The sequence below is a fragment of the Caretta caretta genome, chromosome 1, assembly GCF_965140235.1.
Source record: "Caretta caretta isolate rCarCar2 chromosome 1, rCarCar1.hap1, whole genome shotgun sequence".
NCBI classification, from domain to species: Eukaryota; Metazoa; Chordata; order Testudines; family Cheloniidae; genus Caretta; species Caretta caretta.
The window spans coordinates 144,623,380-144,648,472 of NC_134206.1; the positions used below are offsets into that span (position 1 = coordinate 144,623,380).

General features: G+C 40.2%; 1 protein-coding gene across 5 annotated transcripts in view; it reads left to right on the forward strand.

Annotated features, from left to right (window-relative positions):
• The window catches only part of POLA1 (DNA polymerase alpha 1, catalytic subunit), a 359,222-nt gene that overhangs the window by 168,614 nt on the left and 165,515 nt on the right, over nt 1-25,093 (forward strand). For all 5 annotated transcript variants that reach the window (XM_048863346.2, XM_048863354.2, XM_048863383.2 and 2 more), the window contains 4 exons: nt 3,469-3,600; nt 10,648-10,822; nt 22,231-22,412; nt 24,183-24,314. In XM_048863346.2, coding sequence (XP_048719303.2) covers nt 3,469-3,600; nt 10,648-10,822; nt 22,231-22,412; nt 24,183-24,314 — 621 coding nt within the window. The remainder of the gene's footprint in view (nt 1-3,468; nt 3,601-10,647; nt 10,823-22,230; nt 22,413-24,182; nt 24,315-25,093) is intronic.

The following is a 25,093-nucleotide window of genomic DNA, read 5'->3' on the forward strand; positions in this document are numbered from 1 at the left end:
TGGTCTCCTTGGCCTCCATCATCCCCTCCCTGGATTTGGGAGACTGGTATGCTGCCCTTGACTTGAAGAACGTTTATTTCCATATCCCGAGGTCATAGATGTTTACTCCGTTTCATAGTGGGCGGACATATTTTCCAATTCACGGCACTTGCCTTTGGCCTCTCATCAGCCCTAAGGGTCTTCACAAAATGTGTGGCACCAGTGGGCTGCTTACCTGAGACGTCACGGGGTCCAGGTCTTCCCGTATCTCGAAAATCGGCTCATCAAGGGCAGGTGTTGGGAACAAGTCCAGAGAAGCCTTGATCTGGTGTGTTCCACCTGCTGCGACCTGGGCCTGTTGACAAACGAGAAAAAATCCACCTTAAAGCCAGCCCAATGAATAGAGTTCATTGGGGCAATTCTCTATTCAACGTGACCCAGAGCCTTCCCTCCGGAGGCGCGTTTTCAGGCCAGTTGGACCTGATCTCCCACGTGAAGAACCACCTGATCGCTATGGCTCACACCTGCTTGCGGTTGTTGGGCCACGTGGCCTCCTGTATATTGGTGGTCCGTCACGTCTGGCTCCATCTCTGGCCTCTGCAAGCATGCTGGCGTTGGTTTACATCCCAACAGGCATGACCTAGATCGGGAGGTCAAGGTGCCGGATCACATTCTGTTGTCTCTGGATTGGTGGATGAACCCCCAATAGATGTTGCAGGGAGTTTGCTTCGCTGCCCTGTCCCCGTCACTGACCCCGGTCTCCAATGCGTCGGACCTGGGCTGGGGAGCCCACCTGGGCAAGCTCAGCATGCAAGGCCACTGGCTGCAAAATGATGGTTTGGCCCTCCATATCAACATCAGGGAGCTCAAAGCCATTCACCTAGTCTGCCAGGCTTTCTTGCCCCACCTGAGGGGAAAGGTGGTGCAGGTCCTCATGGACAATACTGCCACGATCAACAGGCAGGGCAGAGCCAGGTCGTCGGCCCTTTGCCAAGAAGCTCCCCGCCTTTGGGACTTTTGTGTGCAGGAGACCATTCATCTAGTAACCGCAAACCTGCCCGGGACCAGGAATGTGTTGCAGATTGCCTCAGCAGGGCCTTCTCATCTTGCCACAAGTGGTCGCTCCATCCGGAGGCAGTCATTATGATCTTCCAAAAATGGGGACTCCGCAGATGGACTTGTTCATGTCCCATCAGAACAGGAAATGCCATGTGTTCTGTTCACTCTGGGGGATGGACGGGGTTCCCTGTCCGACGCTTTCCTGCTCCTGTGGTTGGGGGCCCTGATGTACGCCTTCCCACCAGTGCCGTTGCTCCACAGAGTCCTCATGAAGATCAAACAGGACAGGGCAAAAGTTATCTTGATAGCTCCCGAGTGGCCTTGCCAACACTGGTTGGGCATGCTGCTGGACCTTTTGGTAGCCGCCCTGCTGTGGCTACCTCTCTGGCCAGACCGGCTGTCCCAGAACCATGGCAGTCTTCTACACCTGAATCTGGCGGCGTTGCACTTGACAGCATGGTTACCGCATGGCTGAATGCGGAAGAGCAGGAATGGTCAGCCCAGGTTCAACAGGTCTTGTTGGGTAGCAGAAAGCGCTCCACCAGAGCGACTTACCTGGCCAAGTTGAAAAAGTACATGTACTGGGCTTTCCACTCTCCATTCCAAGGCAGGTCAGCCTTCAGTCATGACATGATGGCCCGGTTTTTGAAAGATCTGGAGCATCTCTATCCTCACATGCGGGACCCCGTCTGTTCATGGGACTTGAATCTCATGCTGTGAAGGCTCATAGGGCCTCCCTTTGAACCTCTGGCTTCCTCCTCTCTTCTCCTTCTCTCCTGGAAGGTTTCATTCCTGTTTGCAGTAACATCTGCCCACAGGGTGTCTGAGATCTTTTTCAGAACTTCCCTAAATGGTATTCTACAAGGATAAGGTCCAACTGCGTCCTCACCCGGTGTTTCTGCCCAAGATAGTTTCCCAGTTTCATACCAGCCAGGACATACACTTACCTGTCGTCTTCCTGAAGCTTCATAAATTGGAAGAGGAACGCAGGTTGCACACCCAGGATAGGACTACTACAGGAGGGTGCTGGCCTTGTACATCCACAGGACAAAGCCGTTTTGCAAGTCAATGCAGCTGTTTGTTATGATGTCAGACAGGATAAAAGGTCACCTAATGTCTGCTTAAAGATTTTGGTCTTGGATCATCGCCTGCATCCGCTACCTCTGTGAGCTGGTGAAAATGCCTCCACTGGCAGTAGTCAAGGCGCACTTAACTAGAACACAAGCATCAGCAGCAGCCTTCCTGGCTCAGGTACCGATCCAAGAGATCTGTAGAGCTGCTACCTAGTTATCTGTCCACACGTTTACATCCCATTATGCACTTACCCAGCAGGCCTGGGATGATGCTGGCTTCGGCAGAGCAGTGCTGCACACTGCAAGACCGTGAGCTCCCAGCCCACCTCCATTGACACTGCTTGTGAATCACCTAGAATGGAATCAACATGAGCAAACACCCGAAGAAGAAAAAATGGTTACCTACCTTTTTGTAACTGTTGTTCTTCATGTCCATTCCATTACCCACCCTCCTACCCTTCTGTCAGAGTTGCCCACAAGAAGTAACTGAGAGGGCGCTGGGCCAGCGGCGCCTGATACAGTAATGCATAAGCACGGCACTCAAGGGGGCGCCACAGCCGACCCTACGGATACCTCTCAGGCAGAAATTTATGATGATTGCGCATGTGGGCACGCACACACCTAGAATGGAATGGACATGAGCAGTGCATCTCAAAGAACAACAGTTACCTAAAAGTAGGTAACCGTTTTTTTAAGTCCTACACACTCCAGTGTTTTATTGCCTTTAAAATATTTAGAACCAAATATTAGTTTAAAAGTTATGTTGATGAAGTTGTAGGTGTAGAGAAGGGGGTGATTTTTTTCCCCAAAATCTTCAAGTGAAGTAATTACGGAATATAGAGGGGAAATGATTTATTGTAAAATTCCAGTAGTCCTATCCATAGACATATTGAAACCCTGGTCTACTTCTGTTACAAAGTTTGTTAGATATAAATGTGTCAGACATTTAGAATTTTCAAAACTGAAAAAAAAAATTAACCTTTCACTGCATTCTTGCACTGTGTATAGTATTTCATACTTTGATTAAATCTATTTTTTTAACTATTCTAGCTGTCTTTGTGCTTGTTTGAACTTTTATTAGGGGTTCCTATTGTGTTTAGCTTTTCAGAAACTTAAGGTATAAAATTTCAGGTTGCTCTTACAATAATGTTAATTAGGGAGCATGAAAGACTGATATATTTGTTATAATGTTATATTTTATATTAATGTCATCTTTCAAAATTGTTTTCTGGTGAACTGTAGAGGGATGATGAAGACAGCTATTATATAATCTTTGGTTTTTACTGCAGTGATTTGTCCAGTATTTAATTTCCGTTTTTCTCAAAGATATGTACCTGTTTTCCCCTTTGTCTCTTAGGCATTGACAAAGGATCCTCAGGATTATCCTGACAAAAAAAGCTTGCCACATGTGCATGTTGCCATGTGGATAAACTCTCAAGGAGGCCGAAAAGTGAAAGCAGGAGATACTGTGTCGTATGTGATCTGTCAGGTAAAAAAAAATCTTGGTTATGGGTAGATACTATTCATGAGTTTTTGGGAGAAAATAAAAGAAAACAAATCCCTCAAATCGTTGAATGGCATTATTCTATATTTTTAAAGAACACTATTAAGTAAGGTTGCCCTAAATTTGGCATAGATTCATGTACTATAAGTCCAGAAGGAACCATTGATCAACTAGTTTCACCTCTTGCATAACACAGGCCATAGGACTTCCCTGAATTAATTCCTGTTGGAACCAGAGCAGTTTTTTAGAAAAACATTCAATCTGAATTTTAAAATTTACAATGATGGAGAATCCACCACAACCCTAAATGAGTTATTCCAATGGTTAATTACCTGTACTGTTCAAAATTTGCACGGTTCTTTCTAGACTAAATTTGTATAGCTTCAACTTCCAGCCATTGGATCTTGTCATACATTTTTCGACTGAAGTGTCCTCTATTATGAAATTTCTGTTCTCCATGTAGGTACTTATAAAACTGTCATCCTGTCATCCAGTCATCCCATAACTTCTCTTTAGTGAACTAAATAGATTGAGCTCCTTGAATGTGTCATTATAAGGCATGTTGTCCAGTCTTTTAATCATTCTTGTGGCTCTTCTCTGAACCCTCTCCAGTTTTTCCATATCTTGAAGTGTAGATACCAGAACTGGGCATAGTATTCGGTAGCGGTAGCAACAGTGTCAAACTCAGAGATTAATATAACCCTTGAAATTCCATTGTTTATATATCCAAAGATCACATTACCTTTTTTTGGCTAGTATGTTTAACTGGGAGTTTACGGTCATGTGAGTACCCACCATGACTCTACATCTTTTTCAGAGTCACTGCTTCCCAGAATAGTCTCCCATCCTGTGAGTTTGGTCTGCATTCTTGGTTCCTGCATCTATGACTTTACCGTTGGCCATATTGAAATGCATATTGTTTTCATGTTCCCAATTTACAAACGATCCAGAGCACTCTATATCAGTGAGCTGTCCTCTTCATTATTTACTACTACCCCAATCTTTGTTTGATCTGCAGACTTTATCAGTGATGGTTCTATGCCATTTTAAAAAAAAAAGTTAAACAGCAGGACCCCACAGGAAACGTATTTGTGTGATGATGGTTTCCATCATTTGGTTTCCATCTGTTTACAAGTACATTTGAAGACCTATCCATTAGCCAGTTTTTTATCCATTTAATATGTGCCATTATTGATTTCTGTATCCTACTAGTTTCATAATCAAAATGTCATATGCTACCAAGTACAAATGCCTTACCAAAGTCAAAGTATATTACATTAACACTGTTACCTTAACAATATCAACCAAAACTGTAATCTCATCCAAAAAGATATCAAGTTAAACCCGATATATTTTCTGTAAACCCATGTTGATTGGCATTAATTATATTACCCTTTTTTAATTTTCTATTTGAGTCCCAAATCAGCCCTTCCATTGTTTTGCCTGGGATCAAAGTCAGGCTGACAGGCCTATAATTACCTTTGTCATCGAGCTCTCCCTTTTTAACTATTGATATGACATTCACTTTCTTCCAGTGCTCTGGAATTTCTCCAGTGTTCTGAAAATCAAAATTAACCATCTAGAGAACTCCTAGACCAGCTCTTTTTAAAAAAAAAAAAAAAACAAAAAACTCTTGGATACAAATTATCCAGACTTGCTGATTTAAAAAGTAGCTGCTGTTTAACATCCTCCTGAGTTACTGTTGAAATGGAAAGTATTGCGTCATCATCACAGGATATAAATACATCTGGCTTTTTCCCCAAATACAGAACAAGAATATTTACTGAACGCTTCTGTCAATACAGAAAAGGCAGTTCTATCATTTCCATCTAGAAAGGGATAAATATTATTATTAGAGCCCTATCAAATTCACAGTCCATTTTGATCAATTTCACGGCCGGAGGATTTTTAAATGGTCAATTTCACATTTTCAGATGTTTACATCTGAAATTTCAAGGTGTTTTAACAGTGGGGTCCCTTTTCTGGCAGTGGGGACTTGCAGCTAGGAGCCCTAGCAGCAGGGGAAGATCAGACCCATGTCCACAAGCCTTCTCCAGCTCCAGGAACCTTTGGCGCTTCGTGCAGCAAGGGGAGGCTCTTGGTGGTGGGCCTGATCTCCCCTCTCCCCCTTGAGAGCTGCCAGGCAAGGAAAGGACAAGTCCTGTCCCTCCCCAGCCTGGCGGGGACTCGCAACTAGGAGCCCCCCTGCTGTTCCCTCTAAGGATTCTGACTTTTTGTTCTTCCACCCTCAGCCTAGCTCTCTGGTGGTGGATGCGGTAAATGAGTCAGGTAGGCAGTGCTTCTCTAAGTCTATCCCATTTGACAGGAACCAGAAAAGGCTGGATCTCTTTGGGTGAAGGTCCTGTTCATCAGCAGCTCGGCAATTCAGGATTGTGAATTATCAAGTGGTCATGGCCAAATATAATTTTACAAATTTATAACTGATTCCTGACTTTTATTGACCATTTGCCACAAGAGCATGGGGAGCAATTCCAGTCCATCATCTCAGACGGCCAGTTGGTGGTCAGAACTGCTCTTCAAGCATCCTTCGCTGCTGTTGACACTGCTGCCAGGTTCATCTCTATGGCACTGGGTATGTGCAGGGCATCATGGTTCTATATCTCAGGATTTCTTTGAAATGTACAGAAGACGGTGGAGGACTTTCCCTTCCATAGTTGTAAACTCTTCTCGGAAACCACATACGAGTCCTTGCACACTCTAAAGGACTCTAGGGCTATTTTATGACCCCCTGACATACATATACCTACAAATAAGAACGGCCCTACTGGGTCAGACCAAAGGTCCATCTAGCCCAGTATCCTGTCTTCTGACAGTGGCCAATGCCAGGTGCCCCAGAGGGAATGAACAGAACAGGTAATCATCAAGTGATCCATTCCTGGTTGCTCATTCCCAGCTTCTGCAAACAGAGGCTAGGGACACCATCCCTGCCCATCCTGGTTAATAGCCATTGATGGACCTATCCTCCATAAATTTATCTAGTTCTTTTTTGAACCCTCTTATAGTCTGGACCTTCACAACATCCTCTGGCAAAGAGTTCCACAGGTTGACTGTGCATTGTGTGAAGAAATACTTCCTTTTGTTTGTTTTAAACCTGCTGCCTATTAATTTCATTTGGTGACCCCTAGTTCTTGTGTTGTGAGAAGGAGTAAATAGCACTTCCTTATTTACTTTCTCCACACCATTCATGATTTTATAGACCTCTGTCATATCCCTCCTTAGTCGTCTCTTTTCCAAGCTGAAAAGTCTTAGTCTTATTAGTCTCTCCTCATACGGAAGCTGTTCCATACCCCTAATAGTTTTTGTTGCTCTTTTCTGAACCCTTTCAAATTCCTATATATATATATATATATATATATATATATATATTTTTTTTTTGAGATGGGGGCGACCATATCTGCACGCAGTATTCAAGATGTGGGTGTACCATAGATTTATATAGAGGCAATATATTTTCTGTCTTATTATCTATCCCTTTCCCAATGTTCTGTTTGCTTTTTTGACTGCCACTGCACATTGAGTGGATGTTTTCAGAAAACTATTCACAATGACTCCAAGATCTTTCTTGAATGGTAACAGCTAATTTAGACCCATCATTTTATATGTGTAGTTGGGATTCTGTTTTCCCACGTGCATTGCTTTGCATCTATCAACAAAATAACTTTATCGAGAAAAAGTTTAGTAGGTCACAGACTACCCAGAGATTGTTTCCTGCTCAATTTTCTTGGTTCCATAGATCCACTGAATCCCCCAGAAAGAGAGAAAGATTTAAAAGAAAAAGGACTGCTATCTGCTCTCCGTGACCACCCATCATCTTCAAAGCAACAGTTTTGATGGGTTGGTTGAGGGTTTGATCCATTCCACACCTCTGGATTTACAGATGTGCGTGTTAGCTCAGATCCCATTCTCCTGGAGACTGCCTTGCCTATTTCCTATATGCTTGGAGGTAGATCACTATAGACAAGTGAGTCAACATACCATCCGTTTTGCATCATTCCCTTCCTTGCACCCACTTCCCTTCCCTGTTTTTCTCCAGGGACCCCTCCCACGAGCTTTTATTGAGACAAGTAAATTTCTCCTTCGATTAGGAGCAATAAAGCTGGTTCCTCCTCCTCCTAAGTGTGAGGGATTTTACTCAGATTATGTCTTTGTGCCAAAGAAGGATGAAGGGTGGTGATCGATCTTAGTTCTAAGATTCGTAAACAAGTTCATAAAGTCTCAAAAATTCAGGATGGTAACTCTGGAAGCTATAATTCCTTCACTGGAGAAGGGGGTTTGGTTTTCGGCCCTTTACCTACAAGATGTGTATTTCCATATCATGATACATCCATTGCACAGGAAATACTTATGCTTCACTATAGGACAGGATCGTTTCCAATACTGAGCGTTTCCCTTTGGCCTTTACTTGGCCCCCAGGTGTTCTCAGAAGTCCTGGCAGTAATGGCTGCTTGCTTCTGACAAGAAGCGATCCTAGTCTTCCTGTACCTTGACGACTGGCTACTCCAGGGCCGTTCCTACAAAGTAGTGCTGTCATCCACCCAGACAGACTTTGGTCTGTTCCAGGAGTTAGGTCTGCAGTTGAATGTAAAAAAGTCAACATTAATTCTTGTAAGGAAGATACAGTTTGTAGGGGCATATTTGGACTCATTGATAGCCATAGCGTACCTTCCCTTAGACAGATTCATAACCCCGTCAGATCTGGTACAGAAAGTTCAGAGGAGCCCTTCTTCTTAGCATATGCACAACATGCCTCAGGAATCACAATAAGGAACTGTGTTCAGCTTTTGGGACACATGGCAGTTTTGTGACCGATCATGCAAGGTTATGTCTCTACTGCTTCCAGAGTTGGCTCAGAAAGATCTATTCCTTGGTCAGATACCTTGGACAGAAGGTGACAGTTCCTCTACAAGAGAGGAACTCCTTAGACTGGTGGAAGGATTAACTCAATGTCGGTGCAAACATTCCTTTTTGTTGCCCATCAGTGACTTTAACAACAGAGACGCATCACTGTTGGGATGAAGAAATATCTTCACAACTAGGGAAGATGGACAACTCAAGACACCAATCTTCACACCAATCTGTTGGAGCTCAGGATTGTCAGGAACACTTTTCCTGCCCCTGATAAGGGGCAAATCAATCAGTATCATGACAGACAACATATCCTGCCTGTTCTATATCAATAAGCAGGGAGGAGCAAGATCCCCCTTCCTGTGTGCTGAAGCCGTGAAACTATGGAATTGGTGCATGGCTCGTCAGATCCAAATTTCAGTAGTCTACCTCCCAGGTATTCCGCACATCACAGCTGATGTTCTCAGCAGACGCTTGTCAGAGGATTACAAATGGGAGCTAGACACCCACGTTCTCCACAGCATAGTCCAAAGATGGGGACTGCTAGAAGTGATCTCTTTGCCATCTCCAGGAACAGGAAGTATCCTGTTTTCTGATCAAGAGGGGTCTGGGCCACTATGCTTTCTTCTATCTTGGAAGAAGGGTGTGTTCTATGCATTTCCTCCAATGCCACTGATACTAAGGGTAATGAACAAGATCAGACAAGACAAAGTCAGAGTTATCCTTATAGTGTTGACCTTGCTGAGACCAGCTTGGTACTCTTACTTGCTTCACCTGTGTGTCCAGCTGCCGTTCATGTTCCTGACCATTCCTCATCTCCTTTCACAGGATGAGAGTTGTGTGCTTCATCCCAACATAGTGGCTGTCTGCCTTGGGGCATGGTTCCTCAATGGTTTACGGGGTTAGAATCCTGCTCTATGGAAGTACAACAGGTGTTACTGAATAGTAGAGTACTTTCTACCACAGTACTTGCCCTCACCCTGTTTGGTTTTGGCATATATTAGCTTATGCATGTGGAAAAATACACTTTTTTTCATAGTGTTCACATGACCTGTGAGTGGTATTCTACAGGTTTAATGCATGCTGCATTTCCCTGAAGAACAGTTTTTTCTTGGAACTCAAGATATTTCTCTACCCTCCCAGCAGCCCCATTTTCAACCTGCATTTTAGCCTCTTGTTTCAACATGTTTCAGCCTCCTTTTTTACTTTTTTCTCTTTTAAGAACGGCTCATTGTGCCCTCTGGAACTCCAGATTGGCACTCTTGACTAGAAGGATTGCAGAGAGTTTCTTAAGGTGCTCAGCCCTTTTGGGTTGATCACATTGTCTCTGTTGTGCTACTTATCTGTGCATTGGTGCCTGACAGTTTCTTCTCCATCAATCCACTTTTATTCCTGTCTATGTAGAACTTAGCATAAACTTCTTAGCAAAATAAATCATCTTGCTCTCTTAATTCCTCATTCCATTCTTCCACTTAGTGTTTTGTGTGTGCATTGACGATCCACCACTGATTATTTTAGTACATTCATGTAAGGATATGATTTGGTATCTGCATGTTACAATAGATTAACCGAGTATAAGTCCAGAAGGGACCCTTCTGATCATCTAATCTGACTTCCTGTGTAACACAGGCCATGAATTACTTCCTGTTTGAACATGAGTGTATCTTTTTAGAAAAAAAATCCAATCTGATTTAAATATTTTCAGTGATGGAGAATCCACCACAACCATTAGGAAGATGCTCTAACGATCGCTGTAATGTGATAATGCTGATTTAATATAAGGGTGATCCCAAAATGTTTGCCCTTTGCATACTTTTAACTGGGCTGATGGTAACAGTATATTTTCATTGTGCATTTCTCAATTGACAGATGGGACTGTTTACTCTGTCTACTATTACTGATTTGCGCACACACAAGCTGTAATAATACAAGCTTGATTTATGTTCTTGAATTTACTAGCTAATGCCAGCAACAAACGTGTAACCTGTTTCTTCGGATTTCTTTAATTTGTATTGGATATGTAATAATATAGCTGAAGGAAGGAATCCACTGTACCCTTTTTTAAAAACCTAGTTTTCTAATGCTGAAATGTCTAACCCCAACTCCAACCCACATATGACTGATTTTTTTCTCTTTGTTTTGTTTTGTGTATGTCCCCTGTCTTAGGATGGGTCAAATCTGAGTGCCAGCCAGAGAGCATATGCTCCAGAACAGCTGCAAAAACAAGAAAATCTTACTGTTGATACTCAGTACTATCTGTCACAACAGATTCACCCAGTAGTGGCTCGAATCTGTGAGCCCATAGATGGAATTGACTCTGTTCTCATTGCAACATGGTTAGGTAAGTATCTAAAACTCACTTTATCCAGAGAGCATCAAGGGGCGGAGTGAGCGTAATTAATACACATCATTTCTTAGCAGAAGCACAGTAGGGAATATGTTCTTCAGGTCAGTCTGTGTTGGGGAGAGAATAGTTAGGGAATGTCTACACTGCCGCTAGAAATGAACCTCCAAGCCTGGGTAGACAGACTCATGCTAGCTCGCTAAAAATATCAGCGTGGGCATTGCTACACGCATGGCAGCTTCGGCTAGCCGCCCAAACGCAACCCTAGGGGTTTGGGCAGGCTTGGACTTGGGCAGCTAAACAAAAATGCTGCCTCTGCTGCAGCTGCAGCGTGTGGTTGGCTCTACTTGAGTGAGCAGGAGGCTGCCGACCCAGGCTGGGAGGCATGGCTTTCCGCTGCCGTGTGGTCACGCTCTTCTACTTCATAGGACCTGGGTAGCTCAGCAGTGTGGATTTAGTTGTATGCTTAGTCACATGAGTAGTCCTATTGACTTGAGTGGAGTTACTCATGTGAGTAAGTGCTCATCTGTAATGAGAGGGTTGTAAAATCTAACTCTGTCTGGCACCCTTTAGTTTTTATCCATGGCAGCCCTGTTGTTTCTTCACAAGCTTTTCTTAAGTTGCTAAAACATACTGTGCAGTTACAGACTCTGTGCTCTTTAGTATCTGTCCAGGGAGAAAAAACCTTGCAGCTCTGTTAATATTTTTAATCTCTAATGGCAAGGTAAATCTTTCCAGAAATATGGCAATAAAGACCTTTTTCCTAGGATATAGCAGGCAGGCAGCTCTAATAATCCATAGTAATGGATCCTTCTTTCCTTGTGTGTCAGGCATGTAGAAAAATCAAGAGACACGATTACTGCTGCAGGTGCACACAGATTCACCCATTTTCACTCAGCCCGAGAGAGGTGCGGGTGCCTGAGCTTTTCTTAAGAAAACTGTTTTTCTTTAGGAGATGTCAGAAAAAACAGTAAAACTTTTCCTAACCCACACAGCTTATTTCACACAACAGTGATCCTCCACAGGCTTCCTATCCAGAGGAAAAGTTCAGTGTTTAGTAAGTTACTTGTAAATCTTCTCCAACAAAGGGTTTATTTTCTAACTCTTTTATAGAAAATATGACATGACTATTCATATACATCATTTTTCATTTTGTTTCCTCCCCAAAAGTAATTAATTGGCCGAGCTGATGGAGGTCTGACATTCAACTTGACAGCATTTCTTTGTCTGTCTGTCATTGCATATGTAATGGGATAACTTTGGAACACTGCATCCAATCAATAGAGCCCTGCAAATCCTGGGCCCTGCGGCTCTCCGCTTTATATCTGTGGGCCATGTTTGTGGATCTCAGATCAGATGGCTCTACCAATCTATTCTAAAATATGAGGGAGTATTCTAGGCATCAGTGGCCATAACCTTATTGATTAGAGAAAATTGGAAAATGGGAGACGCACGAAGCCCCTGCCAGCTGTTTAGCACAGCCACAGCCTCGAGCACCTCTGCAGTTGTCTAGATCAAACTGGTTGATGGCCCCATTAGCACTTTCCAGCATAGCAATGGTCCTATCTCATCTCTGCCCATCCTTCCAATAGAGTTTTACATGTTGACACCCTGAATGATTTATCTCCCAGACAGAAAGAAGAATAATGGTGGAGGAGTGGGGTGGAGGAAGAATGGGGAGAGAAAGGAATGGGAGCATGCACACAGCCCCGGCATGGGGAGAGGGAAGCATGGAGCACAAAGAACCCCTCGTGAAGGGAAGATTGAGGAGTCCTGGTATGGGGGAAAGAGGAAGGAGAGGTATGGAGAGCCCCTACCATGGGGAAGGAATGTGGGAAAGGAGGGGTGGGGGGAAGACAGAGCCCCCCTGCATGGGGAAGGGCATGATGAAGGTTTTCTTAGTCCCTGCCATGGGTGGAGAATGTACAACCCTTCTATTGGGGACCCCTGCGGAGGGTTTTGAACATTAAGGGATGCACTGAAACCTTGCTTAGAGGAGACTGGGGATGCTGGTGTGGGGGGAAGGGGAATGGAAAGGGGCACAGAACCCCAGGTCAGGAGGTTGGGGGTACCTGATACGGGGTGATAGAGGGCACACAGAGCCTTTGCTGTGGGAAATAAGGGGGACATTAGGGGCATGGCAGTGCACAGAGGGCTATTTATGAGGAGAGGGAAATGGGGGACCTGGTATGGGAGGAGAGGGAAATGGGAGCACACAGAACCCCTCTCGGGGAAGACTGGGAGGAGTTTCAGGAAGTCCCTGAAAAAGGGGGATGGGAGGATGGCACACAAGGAGCTTGTGGGCAGGAATGGGAGGGATGCAAGGACCACTTGATGTGTGCAATAAGCTTGGCCTACGTAAGCTGTGAAGCATGCAGTGCTCAAGAAAATAGTTATGAGCTCCCTAATGAGAGAGAGAGATCTTGAGCTCCCTTACCAGGATCAGTTCCCTCACTGAAGGGTGCTCTAAAATATCATATGCTCCCTTGGAAGAGGAAGCTTCTTTATCAGATTGGGAAAAAAGATGAAAGCAGCATTAAAATAGATGTTTTATGCAGGGATCTATGGGTTGGAGGAAGTTGGAACTCTTAATGTTTTGCTAAGAGATATTGACAAGGCTCTGTCCTCCCATAATAGAATGTTAAAAAGATTAAAAGGAAAAAAATTGGATTTTGCCATTTTAACTATTAACTTTCAAGCTGGTGCTATAGAATCGTAGGACTGGAAGAAACCTCAATAGGTCATCTAGTGCAGTCCTGCCTTGATTGCAGGGGACTGAAGTATTATCTAGACCATCCCTGACAGGTATCCAACCTTCTCTTAAAAATCCACGATGATGGAAATTCCACAACCTCCCTAGGCAACTTATTCCAGTGCTTAACTACCCTTACAGTTAGGAAGTTTTTTCTGATGTCCAACCTAAACTGCCCTTGCTGCAATTTAAGCCCATTGCTTCTTGTCCTATCCCCAGACATTAAGGAGAACAACTTTTCTCCCTCCTCCTTGTGACAACGTTTTATATACTTGAAAACTGTTATCCTGTCCCCTGTCTTCTGTTCTCCAAATTAACAAACCCAATTTTTTCAGTCTTCCCTCATAGTTCATGTCTTCTACACCTTTAATCATTTTTGTTGCTCTTCTCTGGACTCTCTTCAATTTGTCCATGTCCTTCTTGAAATGTGGCGCCCAGAACTGGACACAATAGTCCAGTTGATGTCTAATCATCGTGGAGTAGAGCGGAAGAATTACTTCTCGTGTATTGCTTACAACACTCCCTTTAATACATCCCAGAACAATGTTTGGGTTTTTTTGCAACAGTGTTACACTGTTGACTCATATTTAGCTTATGATCCACTGTGACCCCCATATCTCTTTCTTCAGTACTCCTTCCTAGGCAGTCATTTCCTGTTTTTTATGTGTACAACTGACTGTTCCTTCCTAAGTGGAGTACTTCACATTTTTCCTTATTGAATTTCATCCTGTTTGCTTCAGACCATTTCTCTAGTTTGTCCAGATCATTTTGAATTTTAATCCTGTCCTCCAAAGCTCTTGCACCCTTCCCAAGCCCATCGTCCACAAACTTTATAAGTGTACTCTATATGCCATTATTTAAATCATTGATGAAGATTCTTCACACAACGCAGTCAACCTGTGGAACTCTTTGCCAGAGGATGTTGTGAAGTCCAAGACTATAACAGGGTTAAAAAAAGAACTAGATAAATTCATGGAATATAGGTCCATCAATGGCTATTAGCCAGGATTGGCAGAGGTTGTGTCCCTAGCCTCTGTTCACCAGAAACTGGGAATGCGTGACAGGAGATGGATCACTTGATGATTTACTTGTTCTGTTTATTCCCTCTGGGGCACCTGGAATTGGCCACCATTGGAAGAAGGGATAATGGGCTAGATGGACCTTTGGTCTGACCCAGTATGGCCGTTCTCATGTTCTTATATTGAACAGGATCAGACTCAGAACTGATCCCTATAGGATTCCACTTGAAATGCCCTTCCAGCTTGACTACGAACCACTGATGATTACTTTCTGGGAATGGTTTTCCAACCAGTTATGTACCCACCTTATGGTAGTTGCATCTAGGTTGTATTTCCTTAGTTTGTTTATGAGAAGGTCATGCAAGACAGTATCAAAAGCCTTACTAAAGTCAAGATATACCACATCTACTGCTTCACTCTTATCCACAAGACTTGTTACCCTGTGAAAGAGAACTGTTTGGTTGGTTTGACATTATTTGTTCTTGACAAGTCCATGCTGACTGTTTGTTATCACCTTATTATCTTCTAGGTGTTTGAAGTTAAGTTAACTGGTCTGTAATTCCTGGGTTGTCCTTATTTCTCTTTTTATAGATTGGCACTATGTTTTTCCCTTTTCTCATCCCCTGGAATGTTTCCCATCTTCCATGACTTTTCAAAGATAATCGCTAATAAATCACTAATGGTTATGTCTGTGTCCAGTGGAGTGCTAACTTGCAAGAATGTCAACTTTGCATGTGAGTTTCAGAACAATCAAAAGTCAGACCCTACAGTTCAGAGGCAGTGGACATTTTGGTAATGGCCTAGATAGAGCAGTTGAAGATTTAATCTTGTATAATCCTGAGGCAAAGAAAGATAAAAAGATTCCCGAGTTATATCCATTTGTTTTCAAAAGCCAAAAATATTCTTCAGAAGATTATGCTAGCCTAATAGATATAGGACCAGGTTTTCAAAGGTGTTCAGGACCCACAATTGGGGTTCTAAAGAGCTTAGTTCCCATTTAGGCACTCCTAAATGTAATGGCTAGATTTTAAAAACTGTACAACTCTCAGTAGAGTCTATTGTTTTCAAATGCATAAACTGCATTTTGCAGCACAATTCAAGATGGAAATTTTTTGGTATATAATATTTCTACAGCAGAGATTTTTTTTAAGCATCTGTAGCCCTGCCAGACTGATCGTCCATATACCTATTGCAGCATCTTGTAAGATTAACAACCAAATGGGTTCAGTTTGATATCTCCATGCCCCTAAAGTTTCCTTATTTTGGCAGCATTTTATCAGGTATTTTCTCAAGCATGTAAACTGTATTGGGTGGTAGAAGCCAGGTCTTTTTTCCAGAGACCCACATTAAAAGTAAAAATATTATTCTCAAATAGTTGATCAGAGTTCTGTCATAAATCTTTGAGTGATCTAGAATCATTCCAGGCTCGAATTAGTTATTCTGGGATCTTTCTGCAATACTGGGGGTGGCCTACATACATTTGTCTCTGAATGCATCAGAAATTTTATTTTTATAGTGGCTAGAATGTCTTATTCAGCCTCATCAGGTAGCTAAACAAATCATTTGACTCTTTAATGGGTTCTTGTTTTTACTTAGGCAATGTCTACACCAGGCAACTGTGTTGCTGTAGTTAGACGCTTATTACAGTGACAGAAGCTGTAAGTAAATCCACCTCTCTGAGAGGTGGTAACTAGGTTCATGAAACAATTTGTCTGTTGACCTAGTAATGTCTACCCTGGAGCTTAGGTTGGCTTAACTACATCAGAGGGTGTGAAATTTTTCACAGCACAGAGCAATGTAGCTAAACTGACCTAAATTTGTAGTATAGAACATGTCTTGGTCTCTGTTACACAGGAAATCCTGGCTTTCTCTCTCCTTGCAGTGGGTCCAAGAACATTTCTTTCTTTCTGAAGAAACCCTCCGTTCTGGATAATTTTAGGAAAATATTGTGTCTGATGGATTAAACTTTGCTTATCTTTTCAAACGGTTGGATATGAATTGAGCCACTGTAGTGAGAAATGTCATGTGAACCAGATGTCTTTGCAGAGCAAGCGATCAAAGAGTGTGAAACATCTTCAGATCTCCTATTTAACAGAATTGGGTCACTCTCCATTTAGCGAATGCTGCAGTGATGGCTCACCTTACTAGTCATGGCAGATGAAGTGTAGCCCTGCTCAGGGAAACATTGCTTATCTTGGAATGAGCAGAAAAGATTTTCTGTGACGATAAAGCACTCCACATACTATGCTGGTGATTTCAGCCTCAGAGCAGACTAGTTCAGCCACTCTATTTTAAATGCTGGAGAATAGAACTTCAGTCCACAAGTATTACACCAGATTTGCAGAATGTAGATAACTCTAAATAACAGATTTATTTGCTTATAAATTCCATCTGTAAATTCTCTATCTTTGGACTTACGGTGGGGAGAAGAGGAATCTGACTAGTGTTAGGGATGTATAGATTTACTGTTCCTGAAAATCACAGCAAACTCTACATGTTCCTTCCTTTTTCCTTTCATTATTACAAAGGTCCTGAGAAAATATGAGTGACCAAATGAAACTGATTCCCACAGCCCCAGTGTGGCTCTGAATAAATTGGTTTACAGACCTGACCCTATTGTCCATAACCCAGTTCCATTAGATCCTCACAGAAGCAGCCTATTGTGTCTCTTGCACCCATCTCAGCAGCCTGTCCAAAAGGGTTATGATTTGTGGTACCTTGATTCTGAAGTGCCATGCAATGTCAATATCCTTCTTGAGTGATAAATTGCTGGAGAACATTCTCCAGAAGACAGTGAGTTTCTCCTTTTTGGTGTGAACTATCTAACTTATTTAACTTTCTCCAATGCAACCTAGAGCAAGATCTGTCTCGGGTACCATTTTCAAAAGGTCAACATTCTCAAATTTACTTCTGTCCTAGGCTCTACTGCGTTTTTCTCTCTCATCCCTTAGTAAGGTGTTTTCTAAAAGCAGCCAAGCAACTGAGACACACATTCTGTGGCGTTCACTCCTCCTTTGAAGACTGTGCGAATTACTGAAGCTGTTTGCTGCATAAAAGGGAATTTCCCCATATCTGTATAATTGATTTCCATGAGAAATTCCAGTGGTCCATAGGCCTGTGCCGATACTGGTGTTCTTTATTTGACATGCAAGCAGTTTTGCAACATGTTAATTTTAGGAAAGTTACTCTTCTAGTTCCTGTTTAGTTTAGTCATGGTGACTACTTTTTTCAGAAGATGCTTTTTCTTCTGGTAATCTCTGCCTGTCTTCTTTGTTCTGAGGAGAACCCATTTGTATGGGCTACCAAATGTAATTTTATAGGTTGGATAAAGTTCAAAAGATGTGGTATAGGGAATTAACAAAGCAAGCTGCCTTTTAAATTATTTATTTTACAGCTCTCCAAATTGTGCTACTCTCTTCACTATACATTTAAATTGTACGTGTTCGTGCCCCCAGAGAATTAACAGTCTATTTTGTCATATTATACAATGAAGGGAAACCAGATCTGTGGGTTTGAATAGGAGGGAGAGGAAAGACAAAGCAATATGATTATATTTCCTAACCACCACATCCATGAATTGATCAGTTTTAGTTTTAATAAATCTTGGTTATTCAAGATTTATTTAGAAAAAAATAACAAAGCTGCTCAGCTGTGCTATTCACATACTTTGCTGAGCAATCTTGTATTCCACAATTTCTTAACTGTGGAAATCGGTTAAAGTGTGTGAGTTAGCCCCTTATTTAAATCTCTGGGTGCTGTGAATTTGGTATCAACTGTATAATTCCCTTGGGTGTTATTGACTGTCAGAATTTGTTAACAAGGTGCAGGCCTTCGCTTGAAGGGTGATTTAGGGGAGACCATGAGGGTTCTTTTTTGGAGAGCTAGCATGTGGTCTCTTTGGTTTTTTTTAACTACAAACATGTACTTAGTGTGTGATAAGTACATTTAAAAAAAAAAAACAGAGAAAGTAAAGCATTATTGTTTGAGAATAGTCCTGCTCTGGCATGGGAATGGACTGGGTGACTGAATTGATGTGTTCTATCTCCAGATGCTATTTCTATAAACCTTTGTTTATAGTAGTAATACTTACATTTTCATTTTTTTCTTTCCCAGATCAAATTTTAATCACTCCAGTGTATTGGTTATATATAGGTCTTCCTTTTAGAATGTCTATTCAGTCAAACAAATTATTTAAATTAGAAGTATGTTAAGATCCCTATTATCTAAATTAGGTAACATTGGTAAGGTTATTTGGGCATTTGTATAATGGAGCGTTACTGGCAAAGAAGTCTCCAGTTAGGGGAATTCTTTGCAGTGCATGATATTGAGGGTTTAGATAATCAGAATCTTTCCGTACTTTCAGTATGTATGGAGTTGGGTGCTGAAGTACGTTTCCACTTATGTGACGTGATTCTAAAAGAAATTCACACCCTTAGTCTCTAGGTGGCAGCACCAGATACTATTTTTCTTTTGTTTCACAAAACCTCTAATAAGCAAAGGTATAAATATATAAACTTTTCTGTTTGCATAGCTTCCAAAAAAAGGCTGATTTTTTTAAGACTAATCTCAATTTTTTTAAAGATAATATTAATTTTAGGTCATCTACAGAAATCAGTAAATACCCTATCTCTTGTAGTTGCTCTAAAAACTGACACTTCTTATGACTTCTGCTTTGTTTATGCTCACCACTATAGTCTTTGGAGGAAAAAGCTGCAACTCCTGCTCCCCCGCCACCCCCCAAAAAAAGTCACTTGCAAAAGTTTTAACTTCAAATTATTTTAGTTACCAAACCAAAATAGTATAAACGTTGGTCATTCATTTAGTATTTTAAAACAACAGTTAAAACTTCAATGGCAACGTACAGATCTTTCTTTTCTTGTATATTTCTGTCATACAAAGGTAAATCTCTTTGGTTTATCTTCACCATTACTTACTTTCTGAAGTTTTTTTTTTTTTTTAAACCATGAATGCATCCTCTCTATTTTTTAAGGCTGACCTATAAGCCAGAGCCTTTAGTGATAGTAAAGTGTTCAGTATGAAACTAAACCTGAAATAATTAGCAAGCTCATATGATTTTGTCAATGTCATGGAAAGATAAGAGTCAAAAGCAGACGTTTATTGCTGACGACTCTTGTGGCCTTCTTTTTAAAAAATGTATTACAAAGGGAAGAGGAGCAGTTTTTCCATTCTTTAAATATTCCATGCTGTGATTTTGTTTACCAAAATAGGGCATTCTGCCTTGCTGTGGAGGATGCAACTTGGTATTCTGAAATGGATTAAGTAACCAAGAAACAATCCATGAAAGGAAATAGTAGATAATACAGGACCCAATTCAGCAAGAAAATCAATTAATATAGGCATGCTTTTTAAGCACCTGATGAGTCCCATTGATTTCAGTGAGACTATTCACGTGGGTTAAGTAAGGTATACTTTGCTGAATCATCACCATGATTCTTCTGTTTCCCCCAATCAAAATAGCTAGTCAAATGATAAAAAATAAGTGTTTCTAATTTTTTTGAAAAGTAGATTACCTATTTGTTTGACCATGTGTCTTTTCTACCTACCCCGTCCCACCATTTTTGACAACCTGAACATTGGAAAATCACAGTTTTACTAAAGTCTGTGGTCTTCCTCAGAAAGGGCAAAGTATGATATCCCTTCCTTAATTTTTATTTAGTGAAAGGGATTATCTTAATGTAGTGGAATATTCTGAGAAAGAATTAAAGATACATTCGCAGTTGGAATTTACTGCTATTTCTATATTAAAGTAGCCATCACTACCTTTTACTCCATGTCTACACTTTCAGCAAAGAGAGAGTGTTCATATTGTACATATGTCCTTGCACTCATTATTGTCTTAGACAGATAGCCCATCTTTTTTTTTCCTTCTGAGAATCTGACATATAAAGAAAATGTTGAGGAGGAGGAGAGAAATTTTAAATAAAACTTTTATCTACCACTTGTCTTGCAGAACATTTGTCTTTTTCAAAGAGTACAGATGAGCTTATTTAAAAAAAAAATGCTCTCTCTCTTAAGGGACCCTGTGTACCATGAAGTGTGTGACAGTTGCTAATAGAAATGTTCTCTTTAATTTCTATTTAATGACCTGTAAAAATCTAATTTGGTATGATGTTAGCCTTTATTCATGTTTGCCTTTTGTGTTTTTTTTTTTTTTAAAAGAGGAAATTCTTAAAACGCTGATCTGGGATAAGTTTTTAATTGAAATTAAATAGGTTAAACTGGTATTTTGTTTGCAATACTCTTCTTTCTTTTGCTTAAATATGACCCATTTAGTATTTATAGAAAAATAGTGTAATGATTAAAAAAATAGTTGTAGAATATTTTTATTTTGTGATAAATTTAAATGGTGTTATACATACAAGTTTAAATGAATTGAATGTTGTGCCCAAGGTGTGTTCTTTAGGTCTGTGAATATTGTTTCTTTGCACTTGGTAAGACAAAGACTTCAATCTTATAAAGAAGAAGTGGAAAAGGATGAGCATCCAGCTCCAACTTCCCTAAAATTATTGCTGAATTGTCGTATTTCACACTTACTTAAATAATGAGATGACACATTTTACTTCCTTACTTCGCTTAATTTTCTTAAACTTTCAGTTTATTCTGAAAATGTTTCTTTCTAGAAATGTTTTATAAGACCTTTTTCTTTTATAATAAAGTAAGCCATTGTTCCTGAACATTTTGTCATATGTCTGTATTAGAATATAAATTTTGATGGACATTTATCTAGATTGTGTTTACCTGGGTTAAAAATAAATTGCAGATCAAGTAACTAGTCCTTTTTTTTTAAGCGAGGGTTAAACACACTGCTAAAAACATGTCAAGAAATGTGAAATTGACCAGCTTTACTTTGACCCTCAGATAACTAGGAAAAATGAACTTGTGTTGTTTTTTTTCCTTGAGTCAATATTTTTAAGATCTTTTCATATATATATATGTTTGTTTAAATTCTTGGGTTCTGGAAACCAAAAATAAAACATTTTGTCTCCAACACTGCCTTTTTAAATGCTGCTCCTGAATTTTAACCACTGCATTAGATTGAAACCTACATGCTGTTAACCGCTGAGCCAAAATGAAATCGACCACTGCATTGAAATCAGAGTTGGCAGTTGTATACGGACTTGAAGGAGTTGGTAATAGCAGTGCACCCGTGTTTCTTTAATGGGGTTTTTATTCTCTGTTTTCAGTTTTAATGGTCCCATTTTGATTTAAAGACGGTTTCTTAATAACGATGCACATTTTATTGAAATATTTTCAATGTAACTTAAAAAGAAAATAACAATAAAACCATCCGCTAGGAATGGTTTCCTCAGAAACAAAATGTTCTGTTGCATACTCCCATGATGGATAATGCAGTGTGCTTCTTTTATTTATAAAGCAATCTTGTATAAAAAGATAAGTGATTTATTCGTGTTACATGAACCTTATCTTAGGTTAAACATTGTGAAATGTATTTATATTTTTTAAAGCAATCTTCTCCTGAGGATAGGTTTTTTAACTTTCTGAATTTACATTTTTGTGACCCATTTTGAATCTGTTGTACCAAATCTAAGGGAAAAAACTGACCTAGCTGAATTGCTTACTTTGGTCTTGGAATTTTTATTTCTCATTAATAGGACTGGATCCATCCCAATTCAAAGTCCATCACCATTACCATAAAGATGAGGAGAACGATGCCTTGCTTGGTGGCCCAGCTCAGCTCACTGATGAGGAGAAATATAGGGACTGTGAAAGATTCAAGTTTTCCTGTCCGAGATGTGGAACAGAGAACATTTATGACAATGTCTTTGATGGTTCGGTTAGTTTTTGGTCTTTTTGTTTCTATAGTTAGGTTTGGGGGGAGGGGGGGCTTCCTGTAGAAAAAAGGGGCTTTTCAAACACGGTTCATTGGAATTTGGACCGGGGAAAGACACACTTTTGATTCTGTTATTGGTAACTTTGGATCAGAGTTTATGATGTCAGTGCTGAATCCTATTTCATTCACACATTTCAGCATTGCACATTGTACTCTGGAAGCATTTGTCAGATTAATGAAGCCAAATGGTGTATCTGCTTTGGTTTACAAATAGAAGTTAGTGTAATTATTTTATATTTAATATTTATCTTAACTTTGCAACTTACAATTTTCTATTTAAATAAGCCTGCTTATAGCAGTAACATTTTCTTATCCTTAATCATATTAATTGGAACATAGTGTTTTTGAAAATCAGTGTTTTTCTTTTTACATCCCACTTCCCTTCTTGACAGAAAGGTACTTCTGCGCTATCTTTCTTGCTGTCTTTGTATATCAGACATAAAAAGTCATAGGGGATGCATTCCTGTCAAGAAGTGCTGCCAAAAAATGTATCTCTGACCTTGGCTCAGAACTTGAAAGAGGGCCAGATATTTAACTCTGTTGCGATGTTATGCATGGACTAGTCATTGGCAAATTAGCAGGCTGCAGAGTAATGAAAACCTTGAAAGTTAAAGCAAATATATCCTTTATCTAAATTAAAAGTAATTATTTTAAGTTAATTTGGACAAACAGCAGATGTTTCACATTTTTTTGAATCAAAACAAAGCAGTCATTGGAAGCAAGCAAGAGGAAAAAACAGACACAGATCAGCAATGCTTTGTAAATCCTTGACTTTTGCTTCATTACAGCTGTAAATATGATAGTTAATTGCATGGAGGCTTGACGACTTGCAGATGGACTAACTGTAGAAGAGCTTATGTCAAGCTCTAAAATCTCTTACACCTGGAATTGCTTAGTGTTGTGGGTGAGGTTTTAGCCAGATCGGATCAGAAAAGCATGGATTTTAAATATTAATAGGAAAAAAATCCCTCACAAACTGTTATAATCTTATAACCATATAGGGTGTTCCTTTACAATGAAAATTTCACTAACTTAATTTTAGCTATTTACAACCAGTCTTTAGGATCTGAAAACTCAATTTCACATGCGTGAAGATATGCAAAATGTTCCAATTGACCATTTAATCAAATGTACAGTCTCTAATTTTAGTGGATAAGATGGTATAAACCTTTATTGTTATTCTTTGTACTTTTAAAAATTATTAAATGAGCCTGAAACAAAAAAGATAGCTTAATGATGTACACTCTTGTAGCACATCTTCACATCTGATGCTTAATAAGAATGATTCCACGACTACGATCAAATAGTCTTGAGAATATGTTGGTGTCCTTGATAAAAGTGATAAGCCTGTCTTTTTCAGGGGAATTGATTTTACTATAGATTTCACTAGTTTATTTTTATTCAACATCATTAGTTGAATGATAAAGTCTGAAGCAGGTGATTTGTTAAGTTCCCCAAATGACCTTTGTTTAAGAGAAGAGTGAGAAGACTGTACATCCTAGCGGAGAAGACTCTTTAGGGATGGAGAAGCCAATTGTCATGGGGTTGGAGGAAGGAAGACCTCTGCCGGGGATTAAATTGAAGAAGGGTTTTACAATATTTTGTCTCTTTATGCATTGCTAGCGTATGTTTGTGTGTATACTGTATATGCACTCTCGTGTGATAACTTTATAGTGGTTTTGTGATTGTATTCAACATTATTTTAATCTTCAGGGAAAGCTTATGGAACCCAGCTTGCAACAGTGCAGTAAGAAAGAATGTGATGAGTCCCCTTTCCACTGTGTGATTCAAATGAACAACAAACTACTCTTGGATATTAGACGTTACCTAAAAAGCTACTATAATGTAAGTATCCGAAAAGTATTCTTTACAAAGTTAAATTAATCATCAGTTCTCTACTGGGTACTCAGTTTTTCTTGGGGGTGACAAAGTATTCATTTGTGCAGTACTGGTTACTGTGCTTTATAATAGCTGAAAAAACCTTTTTTCCCCCCATAACGAATATGATTTTTATTTTCATTAGAATAGATTGATGGATGTTAAATCCTAATTTAAAATACTTCTTATTTCTAAAAGAAATGTTAACATTCCCTAGTCTAATGGATATGATGATAGAATCCTAGAATATGAGGGTTGGAAGGGACCTCAGGAGGTCATCTAGTCCAACCCCCTGCTCAAATCAGGACCAATCCCTAACTAAATCATCCCAGCCCGGGCTTTGTCAAGCCTGACCTTAAAAACCTCTAAGTAAGGAGATTCCACCACCTCCCTAGGTAACGCATTCCAGTGTTAGATGATAGATAAGAACATTTTAAATTTTTGCTTATAAGTTATTGGCCATGTTACAGATAGAGTAGATCTTTGTATTTTAAGTTCCTTTTTTTGAAGAAAAGGTGACTCTACTGCATTGAGAAAAATCTATGAAGGTAGGGATTTGAACATGCAAATACCAACTTTTCTTTTACACTAAATCTGGTTCAAGATGCATTATTTAATAAACAGCCCATTAATTTGAGAAAACAGGCCTTGTCCACGAATAATGTTCTGAAGGGTGATGGAGAATAACTTCTTACTAGCTCTGTGGGTTATGAAGGTTTCTTCCTGGCTTGCAAGATTTTTAGAAC